The 12,422-nt window shown below is 37.1% G+C and overlaps 1 protein-coding gene across 3 annotated transcripts; it reads left to right on the top strand.

The window, feature by feature from the left end:
* Positions 1-2,817: 2,817 nt before the first annotated feature.
* Positions 2,818-10,353, top strand: Pex13 (peroxisomal biogenesis factor 13). Of its 3 annotated transcripts, none has more exons than XM_090154034.1 (7): positions 2,818-2,836; positions 8,101-8,210; positions 8,278-8,870; positions 8,934-9,131; positions 9,202-9,321; positions 9,397-10,113; positions 10,238-10,353. In XM_090154034.1, the coding sequence occupies exons 2-6, from the start codon at positions 8,119-8,121 to the stop codon at positions 9,618-9,620; spliced, it is 1,227 nt and encodes a 408-aa protein (XP_090010160.1). In that variant the 5' UTR covers positions 2,818-2,836; positions 8,101-8,118; the 3' UTR covers positions 9,621-10,113; positions 10,238-10,353. The 3 variants fall into 3 exon arrangements, with proteins under 3 accessions (XP_090010160.1, XP_090010159.1, XP_090010158.1); XM_090154033.1 differs by lacking the exon at positions 2,818-2,836 and adding an exon at positions 7,831-7,951; XM_090154032.1 differs by lacking the exon at positions 2,818-2,836 and having other exon boundaries at positions 7,838-8,210; positions 10,238-10,351.
* Positions 10,354-12,422: the final 2,069 nt, after the last annotated feature.

Below are 12,422 nucleotides of genomic sequence, written 5' to 3' on the forward strand. Positions count from 1 at the left end.
TCAAAAATAGAAATCGCCTAGGACGACAAAAATAAATCGAAAGTTCGGAGTTGTATACGCGAAGTTCTCGAACTTTAAATCCCTAGCAAAAAGTGCTGGAATCAGTCATCGACTGCAATCGCGTTTTTATAAATTGTTTCTTTCGACGCCGTTCGCGAAAATATTTATCTCGTCGGCGCGGCTCTGAACTATATTCTGTCTGAGTGCGAAAGTTCAACTAGAAACCGAGGATGGAAAAAATGTTTTTCCTCGGTACTCAGTCTCTGGAGCAGGAAGGCGGCCCATCCCAGCCTCGAGAGAGATAAAAGAGAGCGGAGAGAATGATGAGGCGCGTTGCGAACATCCCGGACCCTCTTCATTTAATTCAATAATTAGAGCGGCTCCCCGCGTCCGCCCGAGAATTTACCGAACTTAACCAAGACGTCGCGTCAAACGCCAGACATTTACTTTACACAATCGAGGAACAGCTTATATCCAAAGCTTCTGTTTGTTACTCGTCTTACGGTCTTAGAATCAAAACTTAACGGGGCAAGCTGTCAACACGGATTGCTTTTGACGAGAGCTTTACTCGTGATCAATCTATAACCTTGCCCATTTTTAAAAACGGCCCATTTAATTTTATTTTCAAAAAATAATCGACTTTTAAAGGTCCTACAAAAATCGTTATTATCTGATCTCGTAGTTCACATTACACCGCGAATGTAACTTTCAGGTAGGAATCTCCTTCGCTAGTTAATTTATTTTCGTTGCCAAGGTATATTCAAAATTTACTGACGCTTACTTCGGCAAAATAATTATTGAATCGGAAGGTAAATTTGAGGGTTATAAAAACCAGCTTTGTTTTTGAAGGTACGTTTTTTTAAATTTATAATCAAAAACGCATTTTCAATGGTATTCATTCTGCGAATCTACCAACATAAAAAGAGAGATAAACTAGTAGCTTGTCTTCTGCAGTTGAGATATATTTTTCGTCTACGAGGTTTATAAGCTTTCATATTCTCAGTACGAAATAGTATTTTTCTTTACATCGATTTTCCCAAAACCTTACGTTCGCTCGGTATCAAAGAGTGTTTTCTATTTGACTGCTCGAAATTCGGTCCGAATCGTTTTCCGACTTCATTAAATATGTTTTGAATTTCCTGACTCTTTACTCCCAAGGAACACGGGAAAAACTCTGGGGCGCTCTTTGAGCACTATCAATGGAAAACGCTATGAGATACGTAGTCGATGTTGTTCGTAATTTCTTTTAACAGACTCAGTCGTACTGCCCGAAAAAACCAGGAGCATATTCCGAGTACTCAGATCATCAATGGAATCACTTTTTTGCTAAGTTTGTAAGGGCAACAAGACGCCGCTCTGTAATTAACGGCACAAGTCAGTTTTCGCGTAACACTGACCTCACACTTTTGGGAATTTGTAAAACGGAAGTGAATTTCTCTATGGAGGGATAGCATATGGGACGTGGAGGGAATGGGAATCTGAAATAAACTTTCGCCGCTATGGCGTGACCTAGCTAAAGGTCCTCTAAGCAGACGGTACCTTCATATTCAAATTGGTAGTCTAGACACGGGGTAGAAATGGACGCGTCATCAGTAGTTTCACGCGATTCCCTAGAAAATTTGGGAGAGGCTGGGGGAGGAAGCGAAGTTAGTTAAAGGTTGTGTTAATATCGGTAGACAAAAATGTTCAATGCATAAGTAAGTGTATAATAAGAAATAGAAGGGATTTATCTGAAGTAATGATTTAATATTTAGATTACAAGTTAAAAGACCGACTTTAGGAAAGAAATGGCTTGAGGCTATAAGACCACTTGATTTGACACGACAACATGAGGACGCTATTTGTGGGGCTCATTTTGATCAGTCTGGTTATCGTGAAAACGCGAAAGTAAGAGTACTCTCAGGTAAAATGCAGTGCCAACTTTGCAATGAATTCGACTGTTAAGACATACCGAAAAGATACAACATAAGAATACATTCATAAATGAGATGAAATGGAAAGAAAAATCATGTTGATACAAGAAAATTGCAACAAAAAATGAAAAATAGATTTAAAAAAAAGTAAAGAACAGGGCAACAACTTGAGACGAGAAATTGTATATATAAATGTTACCTTCATTATGAATGTTTTCCAAATGTTGAAATTTGTACGCAATTTGGGGGAACATCATAATATGCAATTTGAGGGAACATCATAATATGCAATTTGGGGGAACATAATAATGTGCAATTTGAGGGAACATCATAATATGCAAGTTGATGGCTGAAATGGCAAAGTATTTTTCACTATAAAATATTAAAATAAAATTAAATGGAAAATTTATAAATTAAGCTAATATTTAAGGATATATTTTGGTCATTGGTAATGTTGCTTGAGCTGGTTCAGGAAGAAGGGATAAATATCGCCCACGTGATTATTGCTTAACATCGAGAGGCTTAATAATAATCCGGGATCATGAAGTGTTATCATAAGTAACATAATAACAATAAGTATGAAAATTAATGAGATTTACAACCAAACTGATTTTCATAGTTATTGAGTAATCAAGATGTTTTCTCAGCACAGAGCCCTCTAGTGTCTAAAATAGGCGAGACTTCCGCTAAGCCAAAATATCTGGTTTCCGATAGATAGGTGGAATATAAGGCTAAAATTATAAAAATTATAAAGTTTTCCTCGGCGCCACAAACTCATGTTTCAAAACCAAGCCAAAGCCCCTCGCGACTCCAGAGCGTGTTCTCCCATATTAGGCTTAAATTTTTATCAAAAAGTAGTTATCCAAAACGGTAAGTCGCGAGTCCAAGTCACAGCTTGAAGAGAGTATCAGTGCCGAAAAAAGGTTCGGTTAGAAAATTAGAATTAAAGCAATACGAATTGTTATTACGTTACTTATGATTACAGTCATATCTAACTGAAAAATAATAATAATCAGCTAGGCTAATACACAAGGCACTACCTTAGGCCTCAAATAAACGTCTTACCTTAAAAATTGAGTTGCTGGTTGTGGTTCGAAGGTGCCTCAACCATGATGCAAGAACTATATCATTTAAATTTCCCCGTCCCTAAAGTAATTAACTTTTACACCGACTTAAGACTCAGTAAAATATTAATAAGAAGGTGAATAGGGAATGCGTGAAGAAAATACTAAATTGATATTGTTAAAAAGCCAAAATTTATTTTCATTCTAACAGCTTGGAGTTATGTTAGAATAATACAATATTTACTTTTTATTATAATCAGAATAGTAAACGGTCTTTTGAGTTTCTTCCCAGTTATTTAAATATCTTAATACAAATTACTACTATGATATAAGCAGACAATATTTGCAAAAATATAGTTTTTGAAATAGATACAAGGCGCCACCACCGAATGATAAAGAATACAGTCAGTGAAGAATTTGTCCCGCGAAACCCCGATTTCTGAAGCCATATATATATCTCTAGTTATATATTCCACCAGAGAGAATTTAGATCTAAATTATCGCTGATTCCACACACAAGCTTCCGAAAACCGCCGCTTGAGAAAAATACGAATACCGCCAGGGTTGGACATAAGGATATTTTTTTAGTAGTCAGCCTAACTAGTGAGCCTCCTATCTTTATTTATTTTAGTAATCACTGACTAGTAGTGGCTTGGTGGTGGTAAAAATGGGGGTATAAAAACAATAAGGACAGCCAACATTTTGCTTTTCCCGTCAGAATTAAAATATGAATTTATTATCACTCGAGTTACATGACTTTGGCCGATCAATTTTTTTTAATAAAATGGGATTAATGAATAATGAATTTATGATAACGCCATATTCGCCATTATTTATAAAAATGTAGGTAAATTTTTCACTAATCAAATTGACTAGTGAGCCCATAGAAATCGGACAACAAACTAGAACGATTTTTGAAATTTGATCGTGGGGTCCGATTAGAACTTCTAAAAAACCCTGCCTTTGGCCCATGCTTTTCATTTGGCTGGCAACGAAAGTTACGCCATCGGTGCCAAACTGGTGAACTAACACTCTATTTCGCCTAAAATTAAATGGCCGACTTTAACTCGACGCTAACGCGGTTTTTTTTAAATCTTTAAAGTAACTTATGTGTAATTAAAGTTGAAGGATGGCTCAAAACTGCGTAATCAAATCGTGTAAGAGTACATACTCAAAAGAAAACATCTTTTCACAGGTTAGTGTTAGAAATAGTTTTCTTTTTACCATAATTTACAATCGCTAAGAACGCCCTAGAAAACGCGTTTCTTTCAAATCATAAAAAGCTATTTTTTTTAAATAAAAAATTAAGAATGGTTCAAAATTCCGTAATTAAATATTTTAGGAGTAATTACTCAAACAAAAACATATCTTTTCACAGGTTACTGTTAGAAATAGGTGTTTTACGAACAATGGTTATGGGGGAAACCGGTGCACAGTAATGGTTTATCGCGAATATCTACGTTAGTATTGTATGTACGGCTATAAACCCAATTATGAAAGTTAGGGTCCGGCTATTTCCCACAAAAAAAAATGTTCTATGAAAATTTTACATACGAGCAATCGTGGTGTCGTATTCGCGGTTTTAACGTTGTACCCGAAACGCATCTTACAACTTGACTTAAAACTATCGTTAAATCTTGGATTAATATTATGATATTTTTAATACGAAACAAATAACGAAACACGTGGAATTTTTGGCGTTAAATAAGCTTAGAACGTATTTCGTTATTTGTTTCTTATTACAAGGAGCGTTGGCCATCATTTAACCAAGATTTAACGATAGTAATCGGGTTTTTCCGTTTCAAAATACGCAGTAGATTAAACCGAGGCTTAAGACTGGGAAAGATTCATCGCCTTAAAATTTTCGTCTACTTTAAAGAATAATTCTGAAATGGATGAAAAGTTATGAAACTAGCTTTTAAATAAACCTTGAAACTTATTTCAAGTCATATTTATAATTAAGTGATGACAAAATTCGTGGAAAGTATTAATATCGTTCCGAATTACAACCTACTTTCTAAAATCTCATTTTGCTTTCTAATACGCGCGTTGACAACAGAAACTTTACCTAGACGAGCTGATGTTCGGTTATCTACATGGTGCGGGAAAAATATTATTTTTTAATGTTATAAAGCGATAAACGATTTTTCAAGACGATTTTATATTACATTTAAGTTCATATAAACGGAAAAAATTGTCAGTGGAATATTTCTTATATCATTTGGTAGGTTAATTAACATTTAATTATCGCCAACTTTACATTAATTTCAATGGGGCGGGGAAAAACTTTTAACCAAGTTACGCGCGAGCGCGCCTCTAGAAGCAGCGCAGATGGCGTTACTGTCGTTTTAGCCAAGAATCTAATCGGTGCCGTGTCAGCCATTCGATTAAGCGATCTAGTTTGTTAACCGATTTCTATGAGTCAGCCCCCAGATTTCGATTAATTTTAGTAGCCAGAACATTTATTTTAGTAGTCAAATGCCGTGACTAGTGCCTTATGTCCAGCCCTGAATACCGCCCATTTGGCATCAGCCTTGGAAATAACGGTGGTCAGGTGGTCAAAGACCAGTTAATTAATTGCTCAGACCAGTTTCTTTATTCATAATTTGGGGGGTCACTGGTCACCGTGTCCAGTTTATTAATTCGAAATAATAACAAAAAAAACAGAAGGTGACCAGTTTAAAAATTCCAAATAATATGAGATGACCTATTAATTTAAGGTTTATATCAATTTTGATTTCCCTATTCACTGGATTTATATGTACAGCGACTCCGCTTACTACCGCCGCGGCCGCACGTCGAGGTTTTATCTGGAAGTACGTATACTAACGTCCTTCCAGGTTTTATGTAGAGTCCCTTCGCTCGCATCTCTCGAACGAGTCGAACTGTCTAACCCCCCTCTGGCCTCAAACCCTCAATCCTCTAGTCTCACTTTCCCTGGAGTACGGTAGGCTACCTGGCTACGCGGTAACGGACCGGAGACTCTGGAGTTACGGGGCCTAGAGAAAGAGAGATAATCCGGTAAATTACGAGGGTCTTCTAGGCTATGGTAGTAGTCTTAGGTGAGATAGTACTATATTGTACTACTCTTGTGGTACTCATAAAATAAAGTTAACTATTTTGAATACGTGTAAAGTTAATGTTACCAACATAATATAACTTCTAAACATGTAGTATAGGTTTTTTAGGCTTATAAATGACATTAGAACATTTTATATAAGACCAGTTTAATAATTCATAAGCTAGGGGGTCACTGGTCATAAGGACCAGTTTAATTGAGCGTAGCTCTCACTGTGGAAACTGGCAGAAAAAGTGGCTGTCCGGTCCTAGAGTAGCTATTGGATGAAACGAAAAGGGGCGTTTCGGAAAACGACTCGAGAGGGAAAAATGGGTGATTGTTCCGCGCTTTAAAAAAAATTGTTATTCTCTCACTGCGATGAATTGGGGGGGGGGGGAAAGTGGGGTTTCGGAAAACGAGTCGAAAGGGAAAGAGTGGTTAATCGGTCGTGTTGGGGGGGAAAACGACTCCAGAAGAGCCGGCGCCAGAAAATTGCTGTCTGACGGAGCCACGAGAGGGGAAACAAGTGGGCCCGGCAGTCCCAAATAATAGTTTCACACGAGCCAAGCTTTACGAACACACGAATAACCGGTAACGGAAACATGAACAAATAAAATAAACGGTCGAGAAAAACCGCTCGAAATATTTTTGTGGGTAATATGGGAACCGCTTGAAATATGTTTGTGGGAAATATAGGGGTGACAATTTCAAAAATTACCCAGAGTGGTTGGGCTAAAGGGTTAAAAAACCAACAGAAGCGATTTCACCACGTTTAGAGATGCACTTACAAAAACCCATGCCGCCCCCTCCCCTCCCTTCACACCTAGGGGCTTAGGGAAGGTGATAGCATAGTTCCCAAATTCCACAGAATGGCTGGGCTCCGAAGAGTCGCCAACAATAGATAGGAGCGCTCGGTGTCAGAGTCGCCATATCTTACCCTCCCCCACCCGAATGGAAGCGAGAGGCAAGCGCTGTTGCGGAAACCGTCTGCGAACGAAAACGCCAGAGACGGAAACGCCAGAAGATCGCCGAATCCCAATTGCCCGACTTGCTAGGTTGTTGGTTGTCTAAACCGCGTGAATTTTAGGGATGAAAAGCTGGTATAACTATAGCAGCATATGGCTAGCTTTCTACGGCCTTTCCCTCTCTGGTTTAAAGCGCGAGCGTAGGAGGATTCTACCGTGGCGTAAGAGAACGACGTTATTGCGGACGGTGAGAATCCTACCGTGGCGTTCGAAAACGGCGTGTTTGCGAACGGCGGCGGCGGGGACCGTAGCGGCTACGGGAGTTTTACTCTATCCTATACTAGGCTCGTGTAAAACTAAAAAGACTCAACAGCTGACAATGACCGAAAAACACAAAACGTTTAAATGAGTTTTGAAATGTATATTTTTATTTTAAAAAAAAACAACACGTTTAAAAATGTATTTTGAAATTTTACGTAAAAGAACATTTAAACAATGGGCCACGTCGACGTCGACCTCAGATTCCACACCGGCAAGTCGTTCCCCGCATCTTATAACTGTTTCTCCACTCATTAATGCAAACGAATTGAAATAAAGAGTAATCTTTAAAAACTAAATTATTTACCTCGCTTTCCTTTCTCTACTTGAGTTTAATTAATCTAAGCCTAATTAACCACCGGATTTGCATCTCGCTCCGCTCAAGTATTTGTTGAAAATTCCGTTTTCGGTTTTTGCAACGTCCTAGTAATTCATAAGCTAGGGGGTCACTGGTCTTAAGGACCAGTTTAAAATAAAACCTTATTTCCAAGGCTGTTTGGCATTTGCCCATTCATTTCACATCAAATAGCAGACGATCCCTTTTGTTTTTAGTTTTGCAGGAGCAGGACATAAATTTTGGTATTGAACCCGGAACCCGGAAGAAAAGAAAAAGTATTTTGGTTGTTAAATGAGGTCGCTTGAAATAATTTTGTTTTAGTGTAATATTATTCATAATTTGTTACTAATCGTCTAAAGAACTATTGATAAATTCATTTGAATTCTTTTCCATCTTGGATTATGACTTAAAAAGGGTATTTTTGATTAAAAGTATGATATTGTAGACAAAGGCCTAATAAAAAATGAGTCCTCCTCCAAGAAGAGCCTGGAACGTAAACAGGCACAATGTTGGCGGTTTCAATGGGGGCTTACCTCCTGGTATTCCTGGAAATTGGTACGTCCCTTTTGGTTTATAATTTTTTTAAAGAAGGTGTAGATATTTTAGTCATTGATATTTGTAGGTCTAATGACTATGGTAATCGAATGGGCCATCTTGCATTTCAGTCTACAGGAAACCAAATCCCAAACAATAATAATACTAGTGTTGGGGATGGAAATGGAGGCTCTCAACAGTGTGGGGGCCCTCCTCCAATACCTCCAAGACCAGACCAGCAACAAGTTTCAAATATGGGCGCAAGTAGATACGGGCTACCAAGTTCTTACGGAAGTTATGGAGGTTATTCTTCCTATTCCCCTTATTCGTATTCAAACCCAATGTATGGGTCAATGTACGGAGGCTTCAGTGCATATGGAAATAGACTTGGCTTCAGTGGTGTAGATGGTGATTACCCAAATGGGGGAGACAATTTCTTCAGAATGGCAGAGGAAAGCTCTCGGCAGGCATTCCAATCTATAGAGTCAATCGTACAAGCATTTGGTTCTGTTAGCATGATGTTGGAGTCTACTTATCATGCTGTATATAGTTCGTTCAGAGCAGTTCTTGGTGTTGCGGATCATTTTTCAAGGCTTAAAGACCATTTGGCTCGAATTTTATCAACTTTAGCATTAATTAGATCTCTCCATTGGCTATACAGAAAAGCATTGTATATATTAGGTAAATTAGTAAACCAAATTTTTCTAGGTAGTAATTATTTTTAGTAATTGTTTTTTTCAACAGGTATAAGTTGTGATAATCCAGCTTATGATGGAGCTTGGTCAGCGGCATCCAAAGCAGCCACATCGGAAACGTTAGATGAAATGGACCTGAAGAGATCCCGTTCATCATGGCCTATTATAATGTTTTTTGGCGTTGTTTTGGGAGCTCCGTATCTCATTTGGAAACTTCTCTCTTCAGTTGAAGGAGTCAAACCTTCGGGTAGGCTGTTATATGGTTTTTCAATCCTGCTCAATTTAATGATAACTGAATTTTTACTTCATTATTTTAGATAAATGGAAAACAGGTGAAGATAATCATTATGAAGCATTTGCTAAGTATGATTTTAATGGCGAAAATCCTAAAGAACTTTCATTTAGAATTGGTCAAAAGTTGCTATTGGCTCCTAAATGTGAGACATGTTTCTTTTCAATTTAAAAAACTGAAAAGTTTACAAAATTAAAAAGTATTTTTTTGACCGTAACAGCTCTTCAACCTAAGGTTCGTGGTTGGCTTCTAGCATCCGTTGATGGGGTAAAAACGGGGTTAGTTCCTGCTAATTACATAAAAATTAATGGATTAAAAAAAGCGAATGAGGATTCCAAGGTCCCACCACCTGCAAATCCCATTGTTGAAGATTTGAATGAATCAGCGCCTCGTGCATCAACTAGTTCAATGGAAACAGATGATGTTGAACCAGAGAGTGCTTAAAATTTCTCTTTTAACTATATAAATGTGTTTATCTAAAATGTACTGTTATGATAAACTTAAAAAACCCACTGATGATTTTATGCCCCGTCAGTTTTGTATAATCGCGCGAGAACTAAAGTGATATTTCCTTAATTAAAGGGACACACCGGCATTTGAATTTGACCAGTCTCATGTGCTAGTTTCCAGAATAAGATTGACCGTATCCAATATGACGCGCTAAATTCTGGCAAACTTTTCAACCTCTGGTGTGGCTCTTTAATATTCGTTTTGGAGAAAGATGTTTTTATAATGCTATAAAAACTTTGTAATCATTCCTCCGTTTCTTAAAAAAAATTTCCTTAATATCAATTTATTTACTGTTATCATAATTAACATAAAACAAGTATGACACAAAATATCCACATCAGTTAATGATAGTCTGTCGCAGAGTTATTGTGAGATGAAATGCGTCACTCCTTATTTTTGGCTAAACTACTGACAGGATAGTTTGATGGTGAGAAATTAAATATTTTAAATTTAAATATAAGAAACTTTCAGTGTTTAAAATAGTCCATTTTATGTTATATTTGACAACTCATCTTGATTTTGCCAAAACAAAAATTTGCTTTTACTTTTAGATAATCCAAAGCCTGATGATAGGTTTGCGGTACTCAAGGTGACTATGAATGAGAAGGATCCTGGCGCTGTAGAAACTATGAATAAAATTTGGGCTTTGGAATAAATTTTAATTTAAAATGTTTTTAGCAGTATCATACGTAATGAAGTAATGGAAATTAAAATAAATAGAATAATTTGTCAAGTAAAGTAAGGTTACAGTACTATACTCCAAATATTTTAGTTTTAAGAAAGTGTCACAGCTATTGTTGTGCCCCAGCGAAATTGGTTTTTACGAAGGATTAAGCGCATAGCTCGTTCCTAGGTGGCACCAAAACTTGGATGCCGTATTTACGCCACTGGATTCAGATTATTCCACTTTTGAACGCCTAAAAAGTGAAGTAAAAATGGTAAAAATCGAATAATAAGGGGGCCGTTATAATCATTTTCGAACAGGGCCGCTGAGGACCTAAGCATGGCCCTGCATAAGTTGGAAAATAATCTTCATTAGTAAAACCAGAAAACTTACTATATATGTATACACTTGGAATATCTAAGAATATATTCATTTGCACCGTACTGATAATGAGTCTGAAGAAACGGGCAGAGCGCGTATTTTCAAAATCATGGGTTGACCCACTTAGCCGCCATCGCGAGTTAAAATTTCGGCCCATTTCTATCAGGTCCATCGATCATCATTTTAAGTGTATACATTCAGCGTATCCACTAAAAAACGATCCAGAGCCAATAATTGAAAAGCTATTTTTCCTATGAATTTGTTATTTTCAGATCGCATAGCACGCACAGGGGGTCATTAGATGACACAAAACTCAGTGACCATGTCCTCAAGGTCATTCAAAATTATCTCGAGAGACTTGGTTCTCATTAAAAGGGTGTGTGCCATCGCATTTTGTGTTCAAGCTGCTCTAAACCGATGTAATTTGGCCAATACGAAACCAAGAAAATACACACCAAAACAAGAAGTTAACAATAAAAATGTCCAAAATATCATGCTTAGGTGTTAATTATTTAGAAAGTACTTGGGATACGGCATCGACCTTAAAAGGATAATTAACTCTGGTAAGATATATTAGACTATTAAAATTCGGTTGACCTTGAAGACATGGTTCAAGGTCATTTAAAATATATCTTAAAAACCGTTAGGTTTGGAAGGTCGGTTCCAATTCGAAAAGTGTGCGCCCTCACTTTTTAAATGAAAAACTAATTTTAACCGACCTAATCTGAGCCTAATTTGAATAAAATTTTATGTTGATAAACAGACACTGAACACTTTTAATTATGACCATGTTATTGGTGTTTATTAAACTTTATTTTCATGGCTTCTTATTGGAAAATTGACATTGGTTCAGAGCAACTTAAATATAAAATGGAATGGCGCACACCTTTCTAATAGGAACCGGGTCTCGAGATAGATTTTGAATGACCTTGAGGATATGGTTCAATGTCATTGACTTTTCTAACACTAATGACCCACTGCGCGTGCTATGCGATCTGGAAATAACAAATTCATAGGAAAAATTCAATTATTAGCTCTGGGGGGCGATTCTGTAAAAAATCGAATGGGAATTCGATCTCGATACCATATACCATGTCGAAATCGACTTCGACAATTTGCATGGATTTATGCTTATTCGAAATCTTTACCGAATACCATTCGTCGCGATCTCGAAGTTCGAAATCTAGTTTTAGAAAAATAACCCCCAAAACCGCGTCACCTCTAACGTTTTTGTAACTTTCGTTCCTCCGCTGCCAAGCTCCCCTTGCCAGTTCCAATCATATCGAGCTTCTGTTAAACCTGGTGGCAGAAATGTAAAATTCGTTGATCCACCATAAATACGGAAGTTTGACATCTCTTAAAATTTCACCAAAGGGCATGTAACCTCTAATATTTCGGTCGGCCCCCAATGGGTTACAATATTCCATAAAGAACGCGTTGGAAGCTATATTCTCTTTAAGTAACATACTTATGAAATGTAATGTGCAGATTTGTTAATTAAAAATTCGGTATTGGATTGAGAAACTGAAAATTTCACGACGATCTTATGGAATGCTATATACATGGCATTTTCATATATATCATTTTGAAATACCGCAAGCTTTTCCGGCATATGTAAAAACATCGCTTATTTTAATCAGCCCGGAATAAAATTTATTGTCTAAAATCGTTATTTACAATTGAGTAAAATC

The sequence above is a fragment of the Leiobunum rupestre genome, chromosome 7 (genome assembly GCF_980474605.1).
Source record: "Leiobunum rupestre chromosome 7, qqLeiRupe1.1.hap1, whole genome shotgun sequence".
NCBI lineage: Eukaryota > Metazoa > Arthropoda > Arachnida > Opiliones > Sclerosomatidae > Leiobunum > Leiobunum rupestre.

What these genes read in the sequence shown, in the direction of transcription:
- Pex13 (XM_090154034.1), top strand. Translation starts at nt 8,119, where the DNA reads ATGAGTCCTCCTCCAAGAAGAGCCTGGAACGTAAACAGGCACAATGTT. An exon ending in CCTGGTATTCCTGGAAATTG is followed by an intron (nt 8,211 to 8,277) that starts GTACGTCCCTTT and finishes TGATATTTGTAG; the next exon opens with GTCTAATGACTATGGTAATC. An exon ending in GTTGCTATTGGCTCCTAAAT is followed by an intron (nt 9,322 to 9,396) that starts GTGAGACATGTT and finishes TGACCGTAACAG; the next exon opens with CTCTTCAACCTAAGGTTCGT.